Source organism: Lepidochelys kempii, chromosome 12, assembly GCF_965140265.1.
Source record: "Lepidochelys kempii isolate rLepKem1 chromosome 12, rLepKem1.hap2, whole genome shotgun sequence".
In the NCBI taxonomy this organism is placed as follows: Eukaryota; Metazoa; Chordata; order Testudines; family Cheloniidae; genus Lepidochelys; species Lepidochelys kempii.
In genome coordinates this window covers 9,900,699-9,926,667 of record NC_133267.1, presented here as the reverse complement: position 1 = coordinate 9,926,667, position 25,969 = coordinate 9,900,699, and the positions used below count along the sequence as shown (strand labels likewise).

The 25,969-nt window shown below is 45.3% G+C and overlaps 2 protein-coding genes across 8 annotated transcripts in view; one reads left to right on the top strand and one right to left on the bottom strand.

Annotated features, from left to right (window-relative positions):
- SLC7A6 (solute carrier family 7 member 6) overlaps positions 1-1,732 on the bottom strand; it is a 56,441-nt gene extending 54,709 nt beyond the window's left edge. The window contains exon 1 of one of the 2 annotated variants that reach the window (XM_073307545.1): positions 1,643-1,732. The gene's annotated coding sequence lies outside the window, so the exon portion shown is untranslated. The remainder of the gene's footprint in view (positions 1-1,642) is intronic. The other variant, XM_073307547.1, reaches the window with a different exon arrangement.
- On the top strand, positions 1,418-25,969 carry LOC140896191 (uncharacterized). Of its 6 annotated transcripts, none has more exons than XM_073307554.1 (6): positions 1,418-1,601; positions 3,396-3,447; positions 9,602-9,673; positions 21,322-21,419; positions 24,175-24,781; positions 25,371-25,969. In XM_073307554.1, exons 5-6 carry the CDS (start codon positions 24,196-24,198, stop codon positions 25,910-25,912), a joined length of 1,128 nt encoding a protein of 375 aa, XP_073163655.1. In that variant the 5' UTR covers positions 1,418-1,601; positions 3,396-3,447; positions 9,602-9,673; positions 21,322-21,419; positions 24,175-24,195; the 3' UTR covers positions 25,913-25,969. The 6 variants fall into 6 exon arrangements, with proteins under 6 accessions (XP_073163655.1, XP_073163653.1, XP_073163659.1 ...); XM_073307552.1 differs by having other exon boundaries at positions 9,595-9,673; XM_073307555.1 differs by lacking the exon at positions 1,418-1,601 and adding an exon at positions 1,761-2,005.

Here is a 25,969-nt window from a genome sequence, read left to right as displayed (position 1 = left end):
GATGCTAAGCTCGGAATGGTTTCAGAGTGGTAGCTGTGTTAGTCTGTATCCTTGTGGCACCTTAGAGACTAACAAATTTCGTAAGCTTTCGTATACTTTGGCCAAACCAGGCAGTCTCTACGCAAAAGAATAAATGGACACAGACCAGACATCAAGAATTATAACATTCAAAAACCAGTAGGAGAACACTTCAATCTCCCTGGACACTCAATAACCGACTTAAAAGTGGCAATTTTTCAACAAAAAAATTGAAAAAACAGACTCCCATGAGAAACTGCAGAACTGGAATTAATTTGCAAACTGGACACCATCAAATTAGGCCTGAATGAAGACTGGAAGTGGATGGGTCACCACAAAAACTAATTTCCCTCTGCTGATACTCACACCTTCTTGTCATAGAATCATAGAATATCAGGGTTGGAAGGGACCCCAGAAGGTCATCTAGTCCAAACCCCTGCTCAAAGCAGGACCAATTCCCAGTTAAATCATCCCAGCCAGGGCTTTGTCAAGCCTGACCTTAAAAACCTCTAAGGAAGGAGATTCTACCACCTCCCTAGGTAACGCATTCCAGTGTTTCACCACCCTCTTAGTGAAAAAGTTTTTCCTAATATCCAACCTAAACCTCCCCCACTGCAACTTGAGACCATTACTCCTCGTTCTGTCATCTGCTACCATTGAGAACAGTCTAGAGCCATCCTCTTTGGAACCCCCTTTCAGGTAGTTGAAAGCAGCTATCAAATCCCCCCTCATTCTTCTCTTCTGCAGGCTAAACAATCCCAGCTCCCTCAGCCTCTCCTCATAACTCATGTGTTCCAGGCTCCTATTTACCTATTGTCATCTGTTTGAAATGGGCCACCTTGACTGCATTGGCCTCATTAGCACTACAAAAGTGATTTTTCCCTCCCTTGGTATTCACCCCTTCTCGTCAACTGTTGAGACTAGGCCACTTCCACCTTAACTGAATTGGCTCCTTAGCACTGACCGCCCCCCCCCCCCACGGTAAGGCAACTCCCATCTTTTCATGTGCTGTGTATTTATACCCACCAACTGTATTTTCCACTCCATGCATCTGATGAAGTGGGTTTTAGCCCACAAAAGCTTATGCCCAAATAAATGTGTTGGTCTCTAAGGTGCCACAAGGACGCCTGGTTGTTTACGCTCTGAAGGAATCGCTTGTCCAGCCACAGAGCCTCAAAACCTGCACCCAGACAAGGCGTCAGCGACCCAGCCCAGCTCACAGCGGGGGAAAAGGTGGGTACATGAGGCGGGGGTGAGGGGCTGGTCGCTGAAGCTCAGGGCTGGCAGCCGGATTTTCCCCTCCGTCCTCAGCGCCTGGCTCCGCCGCTACCAGAGGGGAGGGTGGGACGGGAGGCGGGCTCCTCGCGGCTGCGGGCGATGCGCGGCCCGATACCGGCACTGGGGGCCCGCACGCCTCCTTTCACAGGGGGCGCTGGGAGGAGACGGCCGCGGCACCTGAACCGACCCAGGGGAACCGGCCCAGCCGGACCCCCGCAGCCCCCCGGGGGCCCGGCCACAGCGCCAGGCGGCTCGCTTGGGCTGGGTCCCTCCGCCCGTCTCCAGCCCCCGGCCCCTTCCCTGCGGTGAGTTTTACCCGCGCCCCGGCTCCCGCAGCCCCCGTTACCTCTCCGGCTCCCCGCCGTGACCGGCCCGCTCGCCGCAGCCCGCGGGATGCTCGCAGCCCGCCCGGCCTCTGCAGAGCGGCACGTGATACCCGGCCAGCCCTGCCCTGGATAGTGGGGGTGGCTCAGGCACCGCCTCCCGCCCTCTGCGCCGGGGCCCTCACCTCAGCCATGGCGGGCGAGCCCCCCCGCCACCCTTCTCGGGTGTGTCCTACGCTGCTCCCCGCGGGCGATTTGCGACCCCGCCCCGCAGCAGCTCTGGCCTTTACCCAAGGGCAGCCTGCCCCTTTGTGGGGAGCAGCACTCGCCTGCTCTGGGGACGGGGACTTCCCCGCCAGGCGCGGTAAATCCTCCCCCCAGCAAAGGTAGGGAAGGGTGGGTACATGATTTTTCCGCCCCTGGGCGTGTAAGCAATCTCCTGAGGGCTCCAGAGAGCGTCCACCGCGCTGGGGAACCCTAGGACTGGAGGAAAGTAGGGTGACCAGCTGTCCTGATTTTATAGGGACAGTCTTGATTTTTGGGTCCTTATATAGGCTCCTATTTACTCCCCCCCATCCCAATTTTTCAGATTTGCTGTCTGGTCACCAAAGGAGGAAGGGAGCACCATGGAGCATTTAGGCCTTTCCCCTACATTGAGGCAGGACTAAGTGTTATCTAGAGCAGTGCTACTCAACGTGGTGGTCCGCGGACCGGCACCAGGCCGCGAGCCAGCGGCTGCTGGTCTGTGTGCACATTGGAAAAAAAAATTGCTGGTCCCCCACCTCAGATCGCTTGAGAAGCGCTGCTCTAGAGGATGGTTTCCGCCCAGTGGTACGCATCCCCCTGGGGATGTGCAGAGGTCATCCAGGGGGTACATCAGGTCCTCGAGATATTTGCTTAAGTTTACAACAGGCTAGAGCCCTACATCAGGACTGGGATCTCCTGGGTCCCACCAGCCCTACTGCCATAATAGCAGGAGCAGGAGAAAAATTCAAGAAACACAGGAGGAAATGGGGATTTTTTTTTTTTTTTTAAAAAATGGTCCTTGTGCGCTAACATGAACGTCTCTGCCAGCAGCCACTACTCTCCAGCCACCACTCTCCAGCCACCCACCTTTGAATGCAGCACCACCACCAACAGCAGCACAAAACCATGGCTATACCAAACCATGCCCCTCTTACCTCTGCACTGCAGCTGGTAGTAGCACTGCCTTGAGCGGTCTTGCTCTGAAAAGGGTACTGTAGTTTGGAGAGGTTGAAAACAACTGCTCTAGATCATCCTGGACAGGTGTTTGTATTTGGTAAAAAGAAAAGGAGGACTTGTGGCACCTTCGAGACTAACCAATTTATTTGAGCATGAGCTTTCGTGAGCTACAGCTCACTGAAAGCTCATGCTCAAGCTCATGCTCAAATAAATTGGTTAGTCTCGAAGGTGCCACAAGTCCTCCTTTTCTTTTTGCAAATACAGACTAACACGGCTGTTACTCTGAAACCTGTATTTGGTAAAACTATCCCACCTCCTCCAGGGGTAGGTAAAGGAGATTCCTAGTGTTTGTGGCATCAAAACAGCAGCCTGTGCAAACACTGCACACACAGCAGTAAAACAATCTGCTAGTGCATATGTGAGGTATATTATACTTCTGTGCAAGAGCGTACCATGGACGACAGAGGTTTACTTCCAGAGGGGCAAATTCATCCTGTTTTTACCCCACCGCAATTAAAACAGGATACATTTGGCCCTGGAGTCTAGCCACTGGTTTCTTTGACTGTTTTTTAGGAGAAGTCCAGGGAAGCCAGGCACACCAAGGTCTGCGGAACTGCCGATTAAGGTAAATGGCCTGGCACAAGGTTTAGTAAATGAGATTGCCCTCTTTTGCTGTGGATGGCAGAGGGAAGAGAAGAGTGGCAGGTGGATGAAGGTTTACAAACTGGTAATTTGGGGTGGGGTGTTATGCAGGTTCCTTACATGTTCTTCCCCTAAATAAGTCACTGATTGTAGAATGTCTGTTCCATAGAACTTCAGACTACCCCCTTGCTCTTAGGGTTTCCCATTACTAGCCCTTGTGCTGTTACTAGCTAGGTAGAAGGAAGGTGAGCCTCTATCTGACCTTGCTTGAGAAAGTAGCTGAGGACCTCAGGAGCTAGGGTAGTCGTGCTCTGTCTGACTTTTAAAATCATCTAATCCATCCCTCTGCCAGTCCATGGTCCCTTTCTTACATGGGTCATGGGGTGTTTATTGACCGTAAACAATTGGTGTGCCTGTCCTGCTGCTGTTACATAGGAACCAACTTGACAAGACATACTGCCTCAATACCAGTGTAGAAACATTAGGTGGAATTCAGACAGTTCCTCCTAATGTTTAAACCCTCCCGACTTCTCATTTTCCAGACATGTTGAGCCCTCTGAAATGATGCACCACAGACAGTGGTAATTCAGGCTTCTCTCCCTGCCCACATGCCTTACCATTGTTTCTTATGGTAACAACTTTTAGTCACTACTGATTAACTTGCTGCTTCCTGTCATGCTAGAACACTCTCTCCTGTACACAGATGTTTCATTGCTGTACCCTTAGTTACTAACAGAAGGTGATTGTATGTAGGAAGGAGAGCTGGGGGTAGATATAAATTCTTGCTAGAGTGCCTGGATAGCTGTGTAATAAACTGCATTCATCAGAGACAATATTCAGTCCTCAGCATTCTGGGCTCATGAAATTTCAGATAATTAGAGCATTGCACCATTAGAGCTAAAAGGATAGACAGATTGTTCTGCTCATGCTGGAGATAGAGGATGAAATTTCATTTTATGACCTCAGAAGAGATTCCTTGGAGCAGGGGTGGGCAAACTACAGCCTGCGGGCTGGATCCGGCCCCTCAGGGCTTTGGATCCGTCCCACGGGATTGTCACTCTTGTGGCGCCGCCAGTCCCAGAAGCGTCCGGTACCATGTCCCTACGGCCCCTGGGGGAGGGGAGGCAGAGGGCTCAGTGCCCGGCCAATGGGAGCTTTGAGGAGGTACCCACAGGCAAGGGCAGTGCACTGAGCCTTCTGTCCCCCAAGCCTGCCCTGGCGCATGCTGCTGCTACCCTGGAACTGCTCCAGGTAAGCAGCGCCAGGCCGGAGCCCGAACCTCTCCTGTACCCCCACCTCAACTCCCTGTCCTGAGCCCCCTGCTGCACCTTGCACCCCTCCCTGCATCACTGCCTTGAGCCCCCTCCTGCACCCCAACCCCCTTCCCTGAGCCCCCTCATAAACCTGTACCCCTCCTCTGCCCCAACCCCTTGCCCTGAGCCCCTTCCTGCACACCGCACCCCCCCTACACCCCAACCCCTATATTCATGGTCATGCATGCAATTTCCCCACTCAGATGTGGCCCTCAGGCCAAAAAGTTTGCCCACCCCTGCCTTAGAGAATATACCAACAAGATACTTTCAGGACCTAAAGAAGGAGTTGATAAACCCTAAACACTTGTCATATGGAGGGCTTGGGATAAGAAGCTACAATTATTGCTCAGTAATGTGAGCCAAGAGCAGTCCCACAGAGGTACTCATAATTTAAAAACACTTATTACAAAGCATAGTGCTTAAGTACATTGAAAGCAGGAAGCCTGCTAAACAACCAGTGGGGCCACAGGAAATCGGGATGCTAAAGGAGCACTCAAGGAAGATAAGGCCATTGCAGAGAAACTAAATGAATTCTTTGCATCGGTCTTCATGTCTGATATGAGGGAGATTCCCAAATCTGAGCCATTCTTTTCAGGTGACAAATCTGAGAAACTGAGGTGTCATTAGAACAAATTGATAAATTAAAGAGTAAGAAGTCACCAAGACCAGATGGTATTCACCCAAGAGTTTGGAAGAAACTCAAATATGAAATAGCAGAACTACCAGCTGTGGGATGTAACCTATCACTTCAATCAGCTTCTGTACCAGATGACTAGAGGATAGCGAATTTGACACCAATTTTTTTTTAAAAAAGGCTCCAGCAGTGATCAACAATCACAGACCAGTAAGCCTAATGTCAGTACCAGGCAAATTGGTTGAAACTATAATAAAGAACAGAATTATCAGACACATCAATGAACATGATTTTTGGGGGAAGAGTCAACGTGATTTTTGTAAAGGGAAATCATGTCTCACCAATCTACTAGAATTCTTTGAGGGGGTCAACAAGCATGTGGACAAGGATAATCCAGTGGATATAGTGTACTTAAATTTTCAGAAAGCCTTTGACCAGATCCCTCACCAAAGGCTCTTAGGCAAAGTAAGCTGTCATAGGACAAGAGGGGAAGTCTTTTCATGAATCGGTAACTGGTTAAAAGATAGGAAACAAATGGTAGAAATAAATGGTCAGTTTTCAGAGTGGAGGTAAATACTGGTATCTCCCAGGGGTCTGTACTGGGACCAGTACTATTCAACATATTCATAAATGAGCTGCAAAAAGGGGTAAACAGTGAGGTGGCAAAATTTGCTGATACAAAACTACTCAAGATAGTTAAGTCCAAAGCAGACTGCAAAGAGTTACAAAGGGGCAAAATGGCAGATGAAATTCAATGTTGATAAATGCAAAGTACTTCACATTGGAAAACATTCTTAACTACACATACAAATGATGTAGTCTATATTAGCTGTTACGACTGAAGAAAGACCTCTAGATAGTTCTCTGAAAACATCTGCTCAGTATGCAGTAGCAGTCAAAAAAGCTAGCAATGTTGGGAATCGTTAGGAAAGAGATAGATAATAAGACAGTAAATATCATAATGCCATTATGCAAATCCATGGTATGCTCACATCTTAAATACTGCATGCTGATCTGGTCACCCTATCTCAAAAAAGATATATTGGAATTGGAAAAGGTATAGAAAAGGGCAACAAAAGTGATTAGGGTATGGAACAGCTTCCGTATGAGGAGAGATGAATAAGACTAGGATTTTTCAGCTTGGAAAAGAGATGACTAGGGGGGATATAATAGAGGTCTATAAAATCATGAGTGGTGTGGAAAAAGTGTTATTTACTCCTCATAATAGAAGAGCCAAGGGTCACCAAATGAAATTAATAGGCAGCAGGTTTAAAACAAACAAAAGGCAGTATTCCTTCACAACACACAGTCAACCTGTGGAACTCTTTGCCAGAGGATGTTGTGAAGGCCAAGACTAACAGGGATCAAAAAAGAACTACATACGTTCATAGAGGATAGGTCCATCAATGGCTATTAGCCTGGATGTAAAACCATGCTCTGAAGTGTCCCTAACCTCTGTTTGCCAGAAGCTGGGAACGGGTGACGGGATGGATCACTTGATGATTACCTGTTCTGTTCATTTGCTCTGAAGTACCTGGCATTGACCACTGTTGGAAGACAGGATACTGGGCTAGATGGACCATTAGTCTGATCCAGTATGGCTGTTCTTATGTTCATAGGATTAGACACCAAAATTAACCGATTTCACAACAGTCATGTGAGGTAGATGTGTTATACCCATCTGTAAGATGGATATGGGCATAGGCACAGTAAATCACTTCTCCAGTGTCACTCATAGGCAGAGTCAGCCTCTAGTCCTTACTCCGGGTACCCTTCTTTGAAGCCTCTAGTCCTTACTCCGGATACTAGAGAAGGCTACCTGGCCCTGATCTTACAAACATTGACATATAAGTAAGTGTACAGACTTGAATAGTTTCACTGAGCCTATCATTTTTAGCCATTGGAATATTTACCAAGGGTCATGATAGTGATGTAGAATCTATGCCATTATGAATTTTAAAATCAAGACTGGATGTTTTTCTAAAAGATATGCTCTAGGAATTATTATAGGGAAGTTCTATAGCCTGCATTATACAGGGGGTCAGACTAGATTATCACAATGGTCTCTTCTGACCTTGAAGTCTATGAGTTAATATTTCCAGGACTTAGCATTGAAAATTACATCTGTTCAGGATGTATGTTCTATTAAGAATGTATAGTTTTGCAAAGACAAAATAATAGTGCCATAAGCAAGCTAAAATATAACCTGCTAACAAAATAGCAGCTAGGAATATAAAGAATATTGATTGGATATAGGCGTATTTTAAAATGTACATCTTCTCTTGGGAAAAAAAGGTGTTGTCATAATGCGAGTTAGCTCATACATGACAATTATAGCAAAAAATAAGGCAGTTTGTAGTTTTTGCTTGACTTAGCAAGTCAAATTAAAGACTACGGAGAAACCTAGAATTTTCTTCACACAGCCTTTACCACATATTGGTTAACACCAGGTAAGAGCACACCTTTGTCTCCTCCCCCACCCTGCAGTGAAGATAATGCCAAACAGGGCTTTGTGAAACTTTCTGATGTATCTGAGTTTTACCATTTTTATGAGCCTTTAGTTCTGCAGCTGCTACTAATCTCCATTTCCCCTTTATCAGAGTCCCCTTAAAAACTCACATTTTCCACTCACATTCTGAGCCCTAAGTCCTTTGATTCACTGTCCATCAGGCTGGCAACAGAGTTTGTCAAAAACAGAACTCAAACATCCCAAAACAAATACAGTCTTTCACCAGCTCTAGTTCCACATAGTCTCCTATTGGGCTTCCCCACCTTACTATCAGACCACCTACCTCTAGCAGCCAGAGCTGCTACTTCCATCCATCCATCCAAACAAACCCTCCCTACAACCTCTGGATGCCTTTTATATTTGAATCACCTGATTCCTCTCAGATGGAGCTCATCTTGTAACTAGGGCTAGCTCAACCCCAGGCTCTCCAGCCCAGGGGCAAGTCACCCTGTTACAGAGCCAAAGATTTCCAATTAAACACATCAACACAGAAATCAATTGAGCAAACTCAAAAAAAAAATCTAAACATGAAAATCACTAAACAAATGAAAATAAAACTTGAAGGAAAACCAACATACAAGACTCATGAAACTAAACAAAAGATCAAAATCTGACAAAACCAGGGGAATATCTGCAAGTAAGAGAAATCCAAACACATTAGCCAATTATTAAACTGGTGAAATTTGTCCTGATATGAAGGGCCAGCATAAGCCCTTCCATACCATTTAACATCCAAGAAGGCAGGGTGCCATTGCTTCTGCATCCCCTGTATAGTGATAGTCCAGTGGAAATGGGCCTGCGGTAGGCCAATAGGATTGACAGTGACATGGAACTAGATGACCCAATACCCAGTGCAAATGTCATAGAGGAGCTGCTTATAGTGACACATTGGTGAGTACTTATCTGGCCCACTGCTGAAATTCTGCTATCAAAGTTGGGTGTTGGGGTCACTTTCCAGCTTCTGCTGATGTTCACTGGACACTCCTATAGTATTCTTGCCAGAGATTTGTCCTTGGGGCTCATAAATATGCTTTGGAAGAGAGAATGTATTACCTATGGAATGGACCAGATTTGACCAATTGGTAGATTTTCCAATTTCTAATGGGACTCCTTCCTCATAAGATGTTCATGCCAACCTCATCACCTAAAACAGTACAACCTGAATTCAGTGCACTACTGTCCTTACAGTCTGAGGAACTTTCAGGAGAGCAATGGAAATATTTCAAGCTAATGATTTTACAAGTTTTAAGTGCTTTTGTCACTATTTTGGGTTAAAGTTATGAATGGCTTTTTAAAAAAAGGAAAATAAATTAGTATATTCTCCCTTAGTGCTTCACATGCTTTTCTGGAACAAGGATTTAACATTGGATTATTGGGAAAATTTTGAGGTTCTCTTTCCTAATACATGGGCAGCACATCACTGGTACTGCAGTTGCTATCCTGTCCATAAGTATTTATGTTTCATACCCTGATTTAGAAACTAAGAATCATTCTTGTTAGGCAATTGAAGGGCCTGTTACTTGCTCTGCTTTGCTATAGATGGATGTAAAGATCATTATTCTTACTGTTCACCCCTGTTCCCCAGTGCTTCATTTGTGAAACAATATTCTACACAAAACAAAGCAACTTTTGTGCCAACAACAGAGACCTTTTTTTTTCTTTTTTTTTTTCAAGAAAGTAGGTGGTTGGAATATTAGGTGTGACAGAGTGTTGCAACAGAATCTTAACAAGACCATGTGTATGCCCACTTCAGGTAAGCATGAGTGCAAGCACCTTACAACAGACAAAATGTATGCAATGTTGAGGGGGGAGATAAAAAAAATGCAGTTGAAGATTTAAAAATATAAATGTCTACATTTGGGCTTCTAATTCTATATTTAAGCACTTATTTAAATTGTCTGATTATTCCAAAGTACTGAGCAGCCAGCAGCTTCCTTTGTTCGGATGCTTTGGAGGCTAACTTTAGGCCCTTATACTGAAAATCTTGGTCTCATTCACTAGTCTGCAAAAGTTCATAGAGGCTGTGAAATAAACTCTCCGATCCCATCGTCCTTCCTCATTTCCCACGCATCTGCCTCTGTTATCTTTCAAGTAACATTTTACTTATTATTGCCTGACATTATCCTTTTACCCATTTTTGTCCACAGTCAAAGGGTAGCTGGTCTCTGTGGACAGACAGAGCCAGGCTCCCCTGGAAATTCAGCTAATTAAAGAGGGCCAGGATAGACCTGGGCCTACAAAGGTCTGTTAGTGGGCATCTGAAGGAAGGAAGAACTGAGACAGGCTGAACCCAGCACTGGCAGAGGAAGCTGTACTGGAGTGGACCTAACTTCTGTGGCAGTCCCTAGAGCAGGGGTCTCAAACATGTGGAGTATTTCCTGCGGCCCACCATAGGCACTGACTCCACCAGCAGCCAAACTCCTCTCACCCCCTGCCCCTCCCCGAATGCACTGCATCCCTGCTCCTCCACCTACCTCCCAGCGCTTCTCGCCGCCAAACAGCTGCTTGGCAGTGCTTAGGACTTTCCAGGAGGGACAGGGGAGGAGCAGGGATGCAGCACGCTCAGGGGAGGAGGCAGAGAAGAGATGGGGCCGAGGCAGGGATTTGGGGAAGGGGTTGGAATGGGGGCAGGGGAGGGGTGGGAAGAGGTGGGGCAGTGGTGGGGCCTCATGGAAGGGGTGGAGTGGGAGCGGGGCTGGGGGGAAACGGGTGGCTTTAACTGAAGTAATTTTAAAAGTAAATGCGTGTTTTGTCATTGGAGTGAGGTGCATTACTGAGTGTTTATATTTTATTAAAACCCCTCTTCGCATTACAGTTTTAAAAATGTTAATACATTGACTTTTAATAGGATATTATATTACTCTTCATTTTTTTCGTTTTTGACTATACTTTTGTATTGTTGTATGGAAAGGTTTCAGTGATGCGGCCCTTGGGCCAATGTGCTAGTCCTCATGTGGCCCTCAGTTTGAGATCCCTTCCCTAGAACAAGAGGCCAGGGAAACAGCCCTGTGGCTGCTGCTCCAGGTGGGGAGTAGAGCTGAGTGAAGCTGGAAGGCTGCCAGGAACTAGAATGCCACCAGAGACCCCTAGAAGACGTGACCCTGAACCTGGGACCAAGAACTGGGTTAAGACACAGTGTTCTGTTCATTTCTTAACCTCAGTTATGAAAAATAAACCTCCTTGACTGAGACTGGGCATGGCAGTGTATGCTTTGGAGCCAGGGAGAAGCGATGGCCCTCGGTGACATCAACACTAATCAATAATTACTGGTTTGTTGATACACACAACTATCGTGCATGAGTCCAGTTTCTACTCCTTCAACTCTGTCCATGCTGTAGAGCTGAGCTGGGGAGTGACATCTTTCAAAGGCTGAACACAATTTCCAAATGATACCAAGAAGACCCTTGAGTGTTATGGGTTTGGTAAACGTTGTTGAAATTGGTGGTTGTAACAACCAACCTATGTTTGGGATAAAAGTAAGATGCCCTTAAGCCAATTTATGGAACAAAGTAGCTGAAATACTAGGAGCACTGTCCAAAACAAAAGCACATGGAAGACTGGTCAGAAACAGAGCCATTTGGTGGAGAAGTTTCACTGGTTATTGTTATAGGAGAAGTTTGTGTGTGTGTTTGAGGAAAAATAGGAAGAACACAGGAGAAGCTGATAGAGAAGCAGCAGAAATCCAATGACACAGCCATTGGGAACGTAGCCCTGAGAAAAGCCTAAAGAGACCTTTGAAACTAAGTGCTGGCTGGAAAGGGGCTTGGAACACTGAGCAAAGAAGATGTCACCTGCTGTTTTACTCCTGTTGTGTTAATGGAAACAGGAGTATGTACATTCTTTGCAAATAGTATTACATCAAAGACATACCTGACTCCAATATCAGTTTCTCCTAACTCAAACAACATGCTAGCCTGAATTTTGGCTAACTTCTTCAGCCAAAAAGGTAACAGAAGGAAAGCAACCAATCTGCCAGTGTAATCTATTCCTTTTAAGTCCTTCTTCAGCATCCTTCTGGGCAATGTCCAAGGCCTCTTTTTTCTTTTATAGTCTACTATTAGGTTCTTTATTGGAATTCAGTGGAATGTTTATGGTTTCTTTAATCTGCCTTTGAGACTTATTTGTGCACATTGATCACTTGTAATTTTGAATGTTTTAAGATTGGTTGTCTTTATTATGGAGACACCTAAAATTAACTACATTTAATGAACACTATTAAACCACATCCTTGGCTCGTGTAAATTGACATAACTAAGCTGATTTAAACCCACTGAGGATCTAGCCTACTCCAGTGTAAAGAGAGAACACAAGTATAACTTCCTGGAAAATCATATAGCAGTTGAAGCCTCTGTTTCACCAGAACTTATAAAAGAGCAGGGATTTGTGCAGATAGTGTTTACTTATCCTTGTCTGACTCACAGGCTGATGTACTAGACTGGAGTCAGGAGAATTCTCACAATTGTTTTGAAAAATGTCCTATTTGCCCACAGTTAAAACAAAAGGATTTCTTTTGTTAAATCTTGGTATTGGTATTCTTTGGGTCATTGAGGAGTGAATCGTGTATCTGAAGCGGACGTTTCAGAACTTGGCTAGGTCATCTGCAGTCCCACCAACCACTGCTCAGCCAGCAGATATTTCCCCTTCCAATCTATAAGTATATAGATAAATAAAAAACTCTGTTACAAGAAAAATACAAAACTGACTATAGTGGAATATAAATGACTCTTTCCCCATCATGACATTTAAATAAGAGAAGAATTGATAAATCATATTGGTTGAGACAATTTAACTAATACTGTTTGGCTAAAATCAAGCAATATTCCCAGTATACAATTAAAATAAAAGAAATTAGTTTTCCCCACCCAGTTTTCTGTTTCTAAACTTAACACTGGTATGGTTTCCCTGTTGAATTGTTAACAATATCACTGATCTGCTGCAAAATGCTTCAGATGTAGGGGAAACCGCCTGCTTTCTGCTCCTGGGGCTCAGCGTCTCCAAACCCACACAGTACACATGGTCTTTTGCAAAGCAGCTGCCCTGACTACTGGCCTCATAGAACCTGAGTCCAACAACAAGAAACCTATTAAGCATATCCAAAACAACCACAACCAATTCCTGAAACTTCTGAGCATCCAGTGCTAATTGTGCATCTGCCTAGCAACAATGAACCAGACCCAACTCATTCCTACCCTTCCTCACCCATATATCTCTTCAAGAAATATTTCCCTATTAGGCAAATGGGTTACACATCTGAAACCCTTCCTTGTTATAAAGGAGTCCATTTTCATTTTTCTCTAAGCCCCTTTGTAGCATGGGACTGCACTACAGTAGGGATTCTTTTTGGTTTAGTGGTACTGAGGAGAGCTTTAATTTCTAAACATTTAAAAACCCTCATTTCTACAAGGTCCAAATTTAGGCTGTCTTTAAAAATAAACTTTTACAAAACGTAAGCCCAACAGGCCTTTCCCTAAAGTTCTGACACTGTTTGCAAATCAAAATTTGTAGCATAGTGCTACTACATGATAACCTGAACATGAAATTATTGGGATTCTTTCTCAGACATTTTCCCAAGAACTCAGTTTGACTCTAGACTTCATTACCCAGGTATTTTTATTTGGCGTACAGCAATGCTATGCTGAGTTGATTAGACTTAAATGCAGGGGGATGGATACAGGGAACATCACAGATCCAAAGTTACACAGATACCCACTCTTTGTATATACGTTTACACATCTCATTGCATTTACTATACATAAAGCTATGATTTTGTCACGGAGCTTGTGGAAGTCACGGAATCCGTCACTTCCAAAGACCACAGTGACTTCAGCCCTGGCAGCTGGGAGCTGCAAGGTCCTGCTGCCTCCTGCAGTTGCAGGGAGCTGTGAGGTACCTCTGCTGCCTAAGGCAGCGGGCCCTCAAGCTCCCAGCCCCCATGGACAGCAGGGATAGCCTGCAGCTTCCAGCCACTGTGGCAGGGCAGGCAGACGCCAGCGGCTCCCCTCTAGCGCGGAAGGGCAGGGGGACCCTGCAGCTCCCCTACACTGCGGTGAGTAGGGGGACCCTGGAGCTCTGAGCTCTACTGTGTGATGGGGGACCCGGAGTTCCCAGCCACCCTGCAGCTGCCCAGTCCCTTCCCATTTTATCATGGATATTTTTAGTAAAAGTCAGGGACAGGTCACAGGCTTCTGTGAATTTTTCATTCTTGCCCATAACCTGTCCCTGCCTTTTACTAAAAATATGCATGACAAAATCTTAGCCTTGACTATATATGGTTCATTACACATTTTTGGATTGGCTTGGTTACATGGTAGGGACTAATCCTTGTTCACACACTGTTGACACTGGACCTACTCTTTACCTCATCTTTACATTCCTGACTTATCTTGTCCATTATCTTGTTTGTAGTAAAGAGTTCCCTCAGTGTTCCCCCTTTTAGTTTGAGAGAACATTACATTCTGTCTCCTAGCTTACTTACCCATTTACTTATCTTAGCACAAATAGTCCCTTTTCAGCCTGCTAACCAATTTACCTCCCTTCTCCTGTCTTCCAAGAAATGAGGCATCCCCCATGTTTAATTATTTATGTCAGGTCAAGCCTACAATCCTAAAGAAACTAACTACAAACTGAATATAAACAAAAGTGAAACTGACGAGTCTATACTCATCCTCAAAGCTAAGTGATATGCAAAAAGTGAGGAAAGTGCATAAATAGTCTAAAGTCCAGAGTTTGAATTCTAAGTTTTAATAACCTGGGTGTTAATTGTAACATAAGGGAATGTGTGGGTTTTCACAAATATAGGATTCAATCCTGAAGACTTTTTACTTGGTCCTTACTCAGACAAAGCTCCTCTTGACTTCAAGGAGTCTTGCCTGTGCAAGGATTTGACTTGTAGTGTTTAACCCAGCAGTACCCCCTTTAAAACTCAAATGTGTAACAGCATTTTGACAGTCTGGAAGATTAAGTAAATTCAGTTTTTTAAAACCAGATGAGGATTTGTTGCAGGCCCACGTATGTCATGTCCCCCTGCAGTAGGTATCACAGTCATGTGAAATGGTTCCAAATTTCTGTCTCCAAGCAGACATTTTTGTTCCAACTTCTGTTCTTTGCTAATGTTAAAAGGCAGTCAGCCCTAAAGTGATAATTACAGATGACTTTGCTAGCTTTCTTAATGTGATTTCCGGAGCTCCCAGCACTCCATTATGTATGGTCTCCCCTTTGCTCCTTTGTCCCACACTTGGCTTTTGGTTGCTTGGTGCATACAGTGTGTCCCACTGAGCAAACCACAGTGGACTAATTTAAAAACTACTTCAAGCTATGCAAGATCCTCACACATATGAAAAGCCTTTAAAAGCCATATGGTTGTTTACTGTGAAGTGCCATAAAATTAAACTTTCAAAAACAAAGCTCTGTGCATATACTCCTAAGTATATTTTAGTCCAGGGAAAAAGCTGTTACTTCTGTTGTAGGTTGCTACTAATCTTTTTTCCAGTTCCTAATGGTCATTACTGAATACTACATAAAAGAGCTTTTTGAATACTGACAATTTGATTCCATCAGATGTGATTACATATAATGGCAAAACTGGAGACATTTACCCTTAAATTTACTTGATCCAGAAAATATAATTGAAATATGGAGCCAGCATTAGTGAGTTTATATCACAGTTCAAAGAGAAAAGGAGTACTTGTGGCACCTTAGAGACTAACCAATTTATTTGAGCATAAGCTTTCGTGAGCTACAGCTCACTTCATCAGAAAGCTTATGCTCAAATAAATTGGTTAGTCTCTAAGGTGCCACAAGTACTCCTTTTCTTTTTGCGAATACAGACTAACATGGCTGTTACTCTGAAACCTATCACAGTTCAGTCAGTGTGACAAGGGAAACCAAACCTCATGCCTCTGGATGTAATATGATTGCCTGAGGCGTTCAGGAAGATGTTTTTGTCTCCATATCATAATATAGCATAATTTGGGGAACCTTGACCTTCTCTTGAAACTTAATGGCCACTGGAATCAGGAAAATAGTCTAGATAGGCCATCAGATCCAGTATAACAGCATTCGTGGTCAGAATCCTGCAAAGTTCAGATGCCACTGGCTTACTTTGTATGATCCAGACCTGTGCTCTTAAAAGCTGAGACTCTCATGGTCCTCCTTTTAGTGTTTAGCTGTTACTGAAGTGCTTTTGGAACAGTGGGGAACCTCTCTTCCCCTCTTTGGATTTGTGAAAGTAGAATGAATTATATTGAAATTATAATTCATTAAAGAAATGCTACTTGAAGGGTTTGAAATATAGTTGTCAGGAAGAGAAACATTAAGGAGTGTGAGACAATGGGTCCTCAAACTAATTAACTTAGAGCTTCTACTGAGCTAGGAGATTGGTAAACGTTAGTATGCAAATAAGATATGTATGAATATTTGTCAGTTTCTGCTTTCTTTTGTCTCTTATGTTAAATTGGCTTTGGCTTAGCTGTATAAATAAGTTATCTTGAGCCTCAGAGAGGGGCTCACATCTGGGTGTATTAGCAAAGCGCTTTGCTAATCAACAGAGTGGTCTGACAAATTATGTGAGTCCTGAATCTGACTTTGACAGATTCAAGTCAGACAGTCCTACACTGGTGATGATCTTCTGTTTTGTTTACTTTGCCAGTGTGTTTACAGCTCCACAGTTGTTGTTGTTGCCGTGCCTATGAGATCTAGCAAACTCAGCCAAAGACAAGACAGACCAAAAGATTTCATCTCATGTGGCCAAGCTACTCAAAAGTCACAAATTAAGATCAATTCCTGTGAGTCATCACCTCCACAGCTAGCATAATTGGTACTAGTTGGTGCAAATAGTTGACACTGTCACATTCTAAGAACTGTTGTAGCCGTGTTGGTCCCAAAGTATTAGAGAGAGAAGGTAGGTGAGGTGTAATGTCAGAAAAGTATATGGGGAGATTAAGCTTCCCTCCCTTTCTCCCTTCCAGGTGATAATTGTAGGTAATGGGCTGAGCGAGAATGAGAGTTTACATTTCTGGTGCCCACTTTTGATTAATGGACTTTGACCTCCTAGACTGCCAATCAACTACCTTTTACCAGGACTGAAAATTCATTTTCTTTTGTCTTAAAACCAGACAAAGAATTAGCTATAATTACCAGAGAGATTCCATTTTAAGACATGAAGGAGGGTAGCCAAGACTATTCCTCCCACTGAATTACAATAAGAAAAAGGAGTACTTGTGGCACCTTAGAGACTAACCAATTTATTTGAGCATAAGCTTTCGTGAGCTACAGCTCACTTCATCGGATGCATGCAGTGGAAAATACAGTGGGGAGATTTTATATACACAGAGAACATGAAACAATGGGTGTTACCATACACACTGTAACGAGAGTGATCGGGTAAGGTGAGCTATTATCAGCAGGAGAGAAAAAAAATCTTTTGTAGTGATAATCAAGGTGGGCCATTTCCAGCAGTTGACAAGAACGTGTGAGGAACAGTAGGGAGGGAAAGTAAACATGGGGAAATAGTTTTACTTTGTGTAATGACCCATCCACTCCCAGTCTTTATTCAAGCCTAAGTTAACAGTGTCCAGTTTGCAAATTAATTCCAATTCAGCAGTCTCTCGTTGGAGTCCGTTTTTGAAGCTTTTTTGTTGAAGAATTGCCACTTTTAGGTCTGTAATCGAGTGACTAAAGAGATTGAAGTGTTCTCCGACTGGTTTTTGAATTTTATAATTCTTGACGTCTGATTTGTGTCCATTTAGTCTTTTACATAGAGACTGTCCGGTTTGGCCAAGGTACATGGCAGAGGGGCATTGCTAGCACATCATGACATATATCACATTGGTAGATGTGCAGGTGAACGAGCCTCTGATAGTGTGGCTGATGTGATTAGGCCCTATGATGGTGTCCCCTGAATAGATATGTGGACAGAGTTGGCAACGGGCTTTGTTGCAAGGATAGGTTCCTGGGTTAGTGGTTCTGTTGTGTGGTTGCTGGTGAGTATTTGCTTCAGGTTGGGGGGCTGTCTGTAAGCAAGGACTGGCCTGTCTCCCAAGATCTGTGAGAGTGATGGCTCGTCCTTCAGGGTAGGTTGTAGATCTTTGATGATGCGTTGGAGAGGTTTTAGTTGGGGGCTGAAGGTGATGGCTAGTGGCGTTCTGTTATTTTTTTTGTTGGGCCTGTCCTGTAGTAGGTAACTTCTGGGTACTCTTCTGGCTCTGTCAATCTGTTTCTTCACTTCGGCAGGTGGGTATTGTAGTTGTAAGAATGCTTGATAGAGATCTTGTAGGTATTTGTCTCTGAGGGGTTGGAGCAAATGAGGTTGTATTGTAGCGCTTGGCTGTAGACAATGGATCGTGTGGTGTGGTCTGGATGAAAGCTGGAGGCATGAACTGCATAGCGGTCAGTAGGTTTCTGGTATAGGGTGTTTATGTGACCATCGCTTATTAGCACCGTAGTGTCCAGGAAGTGGATCTCTTGTGTGGACTGGTCCAGGCTGAGGTTGATTGTGGGAAGGAAATTGTTGAAATCATGGTGGAATTCCTCAAGGGCTTCTTTTCCATGGGTCCAGATGATGAAGATGTCATCAATGTAGCGCAAGTAGAGTAGGGGCATTAGGGGACGAGAGCTGAGGAACCGTTGTTCTAAGTCAGCCATAAAAATGTTGGCATACTGTGGGGCCATGTGGGTACCCATAGCAGTGCCGCTGATTTGAAGGTATACATTGTCCCCAAATGTGAAATAGTTATGGGTGAGGACAAAGTCACAAAGTTCAGCCACCAGGTTTGCCGTGACATTATCGGGGATACTGTTCCTGATGGCTTGTAGTCCATCTTTGTGTGGAATGTTGGTGTAGAGGGCTTCTACATCCATAGTGGCTAGGATGGTGTTTTCAGGAAGATCACCGATGGATTGTAGTTTCCTCAGGAAGTCAGTGCTGTCTCAAAGATACTGGGAGTGCTGGTAGCATAGGGCCTGAGGAGGGAGTCTACATAGCCAGACAATCCAGCTGTCAGGGTGCCAATGCCTGAGATGATGGGGTGTCCAGGATTTCCAGGTTTATGGATCTTGGGTAGCAGCTGCTGCCAGCAAGTTCCCTCCGTTCTGAGCCCTGTCGTGTCATTTCCCTCCCCCCCCCCCCCGCTCTGTGGAGATGGGGTACAAGAGCAGGGGAGGGGGACACCCTGACATTAACACCCCTCTTCCCCCACCCTCTGCACAGCAAGCAGAAGGCTCCCGGGAGCAGCTCCAAGGCAGGGGGCAGGAGTAGCACACGGCAGTGGGGGGAGGGACAGCTGAACTGCCAGGCAAGTGATAGCCTGCTGGGCGGGTGCACAGGGAACTTAGGAGAACTGAAAGGGGGCTGCCGGTCCACCCTGGTTCAAAGCCCCCACCAGCTAGCTGCAACAGGCTGCTCTTCCTGCAACCAGTGGACAAAGCAGGCGGCTGCCAAACAACGTTATAAGGGAGCATCGCGCAACTTTAAACAAGCATGTTCTGTAATAGATCAGCAACATAACAACGAAACAACATTAACCAGGATGATGTTAAGTGAGGAGTTACTGTAAATGCTATTCTATTATTGTTTAAATAATAGAACATGTTATTTATTGTTTAAATAATAGAATACCATTTATTTAAATATTTTTGATGTTTTCTACATTTTCAAATATATGCATTTGTATGCATTTTTTTGCCAGTGTGACTCAGCCTAGAGGTGGAGAGCCTAGTTCTCAGATTAGATGACAGTTCATACATAGCCTTCTCTAACTACAGTCATTCTACTGAGAAAGCCACCAAAGGAGATAATTATGTTGCTTATTTACTCACTGCTCAGTATGGGCACCCAAGTCCTATCAATAGCATCATGACAATCAGGAAACAGGGTGGGCAGGAGAGTTTTCCTACGTGCAATACATTCATAGGGCTAGAGTGTCGACACTAGAGGGCAGTAGCTTTAGGCACTCCCCAGGATAGGGTTACTTTGACTTGCGTCTACGCACTGCAGTGTGGATACCACAGCCCAAGGTTCAAGCCCAGGTCAGAAAATCCTCAAGCTATGGTTAGAATGCAGTGTAGATTCTCAAGGGTTCCCTGACAGAGGTCAGCTGACTTGAGTTCCACTAACCATAGGCTTACATTGCTGTGTAGACATACCCACAGAGCTCTTTTTCAGGTCTGGGAAAGGAACTCCCAGCATCACAGCAAAATGCAAGGTGGAATAGAGTGTTATAAGCTAATATAAATCAGATTCCAGTTTGAGAGTAATACACATTTAGACTGCACACTCTGTTATTCCTTGAAGAACAAGGGAAAATATTTCTACCTATGCAGAGTTGACAAAAGATAAATTGTTAGAAGTAACTATTACAATGAATTGACCTTTGCATGAGGCCTAACATTCTGTTTTTTTCTGGAGTTTCCAGACTGCTGAACACTTAACTTCTTTACCTTAATGCTATATTAACTCTGAGTAAATTAATCTTGGCTAAATTCTATGGACTAAATGGAAAATGCTAAGGCTAAAGGAAGTGCACAACTTTGGACCTTGTGCACTATAGAATCCCAAACTGCCCTTCCTCCCTGCTGCTGGAAACCCTTGCCCATCCATTAGTCCATCTTCCCTGCTATTAGGTCTTGAACCATGCCTTTGGCTGGGAATCAGCATAAGGGCATTGTATCAGAAGCCAAGGGCAAGCAAAAACTAACTTGTCCAAGCAGAGCTAGCAGAAGTGTGAAGTGGGTGAACCCGAGGAGGAGGCCACACTTGTCATGGTGGGAGATCTCACCTTCTGTTGAGAGAGGAGGGAGAATCTTCTTCTATTGGAGAGAACAAGATTTCACTTGGTTTAGATTAGACTGAGTCATAGAACCAACCAAAAATTATAGTAGGTATAAAGGAAAAGATGGTTGCTACCAATTGAGCAATGAAACTCCCAATTCTGAACTAGCACACTCCAACTAAATGCAGAGTGCAATGTTTTCCTTTCTCACCTGGGACCCTGGGTATGTAATTTAGTGACTAGCCCATGTTGCCACCCGTACTGTGGTTGCTTCATTGCTGTTGTTATTTGAGTTAGTTAAATCAAAGCTAGCTCCGGTGTGTCAACATGTGCTGCAGTCCCACCTCTGATTACAGTGTAGATATTCCTATCCTCTGAGTGCAACAGAATTGAATTAGTTCATAATTAACCTGCCTGTGCTCAGGACCGGCTCTAGGCACCAGCTAAGCAAGCTGCTGTGCTCTAGAATGTTAATCTTTGCAATCATAAGCCCTATGGAGAAAAGACAGAGGAAATGTTGAAAATGAGTGCTCCTTAGAACACTTCAGGCCTCAGGTTTCTAAGAGTGAATAGGTTTTTATTCATGTAAATAACTAGCCACCATTTCATTTAATCTCTTATTTTTGTCCATTAGGTAAGGCCTACCTGAAATCTCAGCAAAGCAAATGGCTGTATGGCTCCGCATATCTCTGCAAACTGTGATCTGACTATTTTTGGGTGTGTGACCAAAAGGTAGGAAACAATTTATCACTATTTTCAGAGTAGCAGTCATGTTAATGCATCCGATGAAGTGAGCTGTAGCTCAAGAAAGCTCATGCTCAAATAAATTGGTTAGTCTCTAAGATGCCACTAGCACTCCTTTTCTTTTTGCGAATTCATCATTAGAAACCCTTCCCAACCCCATTCTCATGTTGGGACAAGAGTTAGAGGTAAATCATCTGAACCTGATCTCTCCCCCACCATTTTTTGCCATTTTGGGATCTCACAAAACAAAAGGCTTGGACTGGCAGGAATCTTTTCTTAATAATAACACATACCAAACTTAACTAGATAGTAAATGTACCTGGCTAGTTACACTAACTTTAATAGAACACAGATAGTTCATTAGCTATTTCCCTTGCAGGCCTGTCAACTAGTTTAATTTATGATAGATTGACCTTCACATTCTAGGAGACCTGTTTAAGTTGGCCCCGTCCACCTAACCACATGCTAAGCAAAATGAGTGCATTTCCAGGCAAGGAGCTACTTCCCAGGATAAAGAGGAAAGATGAAATAATACTGAGGCTACCTGAGCACCTATATCACTGTGGAAAAAATAAATAAAGGAATGGAAGGGCAAAGTAATAAGACTTAATTGAAGGAGAATGTAACTAATAGCTCTGTAGCGCTATACACATTATTAAATAATAGTAATCCAGTGTGCTAAATCTTTAGAGACAATCCAGCAGAGAAGGACTCTGCCTCAAAGAGATTACAGTCTAACACTCCCAATCCTGCTAATGCTTACATATATGCTTACCTTTACTCACACAGGTTCTCCCTGACTACTCACATGCATAAAACTAAGCATTTGTGTAAAACATTTACAGGAATTGAACCTTAGATACTGGGGTGCAGGCTCTGGGAGGGAGTTTGGGGGCTGGGGTGTGTGGGTGGGAAGGGGGCGCAGGCTCTGGGAGGGAGTTTGGGGGCAGGAGGGCGTGTGTGGGGAGGGGATGGGATGCAGGCTCTGGGAGGGGGTCAGCGGGGGCGGCACTTACCTGGGGCTCCAAGGCGGGGCGGACCAGGGGGCCTCCGTGCGCTGCTGATCCCAGGCACCGCCCCTCCAGCTTCCCATTGGCTGCAGGGAGGGGCCAGCAGGCAGGCAGACGCCACTCAGCTCCGCTGTGCTGCCGGGGCCCTGGGCCATTTTAAATTGCCAGGGAGGGGAAGCGCCCAGGGGAGGCAGGTGGAGTGAAGGAAGAGACCTGGTCCCAAAACTGCTGGAGCCCCACGGGCTGCATTGGGGCGGTTCGTGGGCCGCAGATGGCCCATGGGCCGTGAGTTTCAGACCCCAGCTCTAACGTGTTTTGACAGAGTGTAACTTGGTCCCATGTATACTAGGCTTGTTGGGTCTACGATAACAATGGCTTTTTTGAAGTATATGTAAATATTTTATCTTGAAAGTATACTTGATGCCTTGCCTGGTTGCACCTAGTGTGTTCTCTGCCTTGTTCTATAAGAGGTTTGCTTCCATAAGGAAAACTGAAGGATGCAAAGTCGTATGTTATGCACATCAGCCAGGAGGCAGATGATGAGAAAGGAGTTCCCTTGTGTGAGGGTGCCCAGCTGAGGAGGAATAACTGGGCTGGATGTACAAAGACAGGAAATTGGCAGCAGGGGTGCTGCAGAGAAGTAGTCTGCAGTTGCTCCCTGGGGGAAGGGAAGTGTGTTTGGGGCGACAGAGATAGGTAGCCTACAGTTGCTCCCTGGGAGGAAGGAGTTTGGGCTGGTAAACCCAGAGAGGGGGAAAGCCAGGAAGGTAGGAAAGGCTCTGGGGAAAAGCATCAAGGTATGGGATAGGGAACCCAGAGTAGGGGGCGGGCCCAGGTTCCCCTATCAGCCACAGGGGATAGGGAACCCAGAGTAGGGGGTGGGCCCAGGTTCCCCTACCAGCCTCAGGGCAAGAGACATGAAACAGAGAGTAGACTGCCTGGGACAGTTTGCCTTGGAAGACTTCAATACCCTGGAATGGGAGGACCATAGTGAGCTGGCAGGAGGGCCACGTTGTGAAGAGGAAGCTGCAGTTCCTGGAGAAAAGGGGGCCTCAGAGAGAGAGAGAGGACCCAGGATGGAGAGACTGCCAGAGGAGAGTGCAGTTCCTGGAAGGAGCTAATCCCCAGAGCAGCCAGGAGGAGGTGCCCCTAGCAGTGAAAGGATCTTGTGACACTGTCATAAAAAGGTTTTGTCACGTTCACATGATATTGGGTGCCAATGTAAGCAATTAGATGGCTCCGCCACAACAGTTCACCTCACTGAGTTGTTTGATGATTTTAAATGGCTATTCCCAGGAAGCCTGGAGTATATTCCTCCACACTGACTAGCTGACTTCTCAGCTGTTTATAACTTGTTTTCCCTCTCTCTTTTTGCTATTCCCTTCCTGAAAAGACTGAGCCCTGGTCTACACTATGACTTTAGGTTGAATTTAGCAGCGTTAAATCGATGTAAACCTGCACCCGTCCACACAATGAAGCCCTTTATTTCGACTTAAAGGGTTCTTAAAATCGATTTCCGTACTCCACCCCTGACAAGTGGATTAGCGCTTAAATCGGCCTTGCCAGGTCGAATTTGGGGTACTGTGGACACAATTCGACGGTATTGGCCTCCGGGAGCTATCCCAGAGTGCTCCATTGTGACCACTCTGGACAGCACTCTCAACTCAGATGCACTGGCCAGGTAGACAGGAAAAGAACCGCGAACTTTTGAATCTCATTTCCTGTTTGTCCAGCGTGGCAAGCTGCAGGTGACCATGCAGAGCTCAGCAGCAGAGGTGACCATGATGGAGTCCCAGAATCGCAAAAGAGCTCCAGCATGGACTGAACGGGAGGTACGGGATCTGATCGCTGTATTGGGAGAGGAATCCGTGCTATCAGAACTCCGTTCCAGTTTTCGAAATGCCAAAACCTTTGTCAAAATCTCCCAGGGCATGAAGGACAGAGGCCATAACAGGGATCCAAAGCAGTGCCGCGTGAAACTTAAAGAGCTGAGGCAAGCCTACCAGAAAACCAGAGGGGTGAACGGCTGCTCCGGGTCAGAGCCCCAAACATGCCGCTTCTATGATGAGCTGCATGCCATTTTAGGGGGTTCAGCCATCACTACCCTAGCCGTGTTGTTTGACTCCTTCAATGGAGATGGAGGCAACACAGAAGCAGGTTTTGGAGATGAAGAAGATGATGATGATGAGGTTGTAGATAGCTCACAGCAAGCAAGCGGAGAAACCGGTTTTCCCGACAGCCAGGAACTGTTTCTCACCCTGGACCTGGACCTGGAGCCAGTACCCGCCGAACCCACCCAAGGCTGCCTCCTGGACCCGGCAGGTGGAGAAGGGACCTCCGGTGAGTGTACCTTTTTAAAATACTATACATGGTTTAAAAGCAAGCATGTGAAAGGATTAATTTGCCCTGGCATTCGCGGCTCTCGTGGATGTACTCCCAAAGCCTTTGCAAAAGGTTTCTGGGGAGGGCAGCCTTATTGCGTCCTTCATGGTAGGACACTTTACCACTCCAGGCCAGTAACACGTACTCGGGAATCATTGTACAACAAAGCATTGCAGTGTATGTTTGCTGGCGTTCAAACAACATCCGTTCTTTGTCTCTCTGTGCTATCCTCAGGAGAGTGAGATATCATTCATGGTCACCTGGTTGAAATAGGGTGCTTTTCTTAAGGGGACACTCAGAGGAGCTCATTCCTGCTGAGCTGTTTGCCTGCGGCTGAACAGAAATGTTCCCTGCTGTTAGCCACGGGGAGGGGGGAGGGTTGAGGGGGGTAGCCACGCGGTGGGGGGAAGCAAAATGCGACCTTGTAACGAAAGCACATGTGCTATGTATGTAATGTTAACAGCAAGGTTTACCCTGAAAGACTGTAGCCACTGTTTTATAAAATGTGTCTTTTTAAATACCGCTGTCCCTTTTTTTTTCCCACCAGCTGCATGTGTTTCAATGATCACAGGATCTTCTCCTTCCCAGAGGCTAGTGAAGATTAGAAAGAAAAAAAAACACACTCGTGATGAAATGTTCTCTGAGCTCATGCTGTCCTCCCACACTGACAGAGCACAGACGAATGCGTGGAGGCAAATAATGTCAGAGTGCAGGAAAGCACAAAATGACCGGGAGGAGAGGTGGCAGGCTGAAGAGAGTAAGTGGCGGGCTGAAGAGAGTAAGTGGCTGGCTGAAGACAGGGCTGAAGCTCAAATATGGCGGCAGCGTGATGAGAGGAGGCAGAAGTCAATGCTGAGTCTGCTGGAGGATCAAACCAGTATGCTCCAGTGTATGGTTGAGCTGCAGCAAAGGCAGCTAGAGCACAGACTGCCACTACAGCCCCTGTGTAACCAATCGCCGTCCTCCTCAAGTTCCATAGCCTCCACACCCAGACGCCCAAGAACGCGGTGGGGGGGCCACCGGCCAACCAGCCACTCCACCACAGAGGATTGCCCAAAAAAAAGAAGGCTGTCATTCAATAAATTTTAAAGTTGTAAACTTTTAAAGTGCTGTGCTTAAAGTGCTGTGTGGCATTTTCCTTCCCTC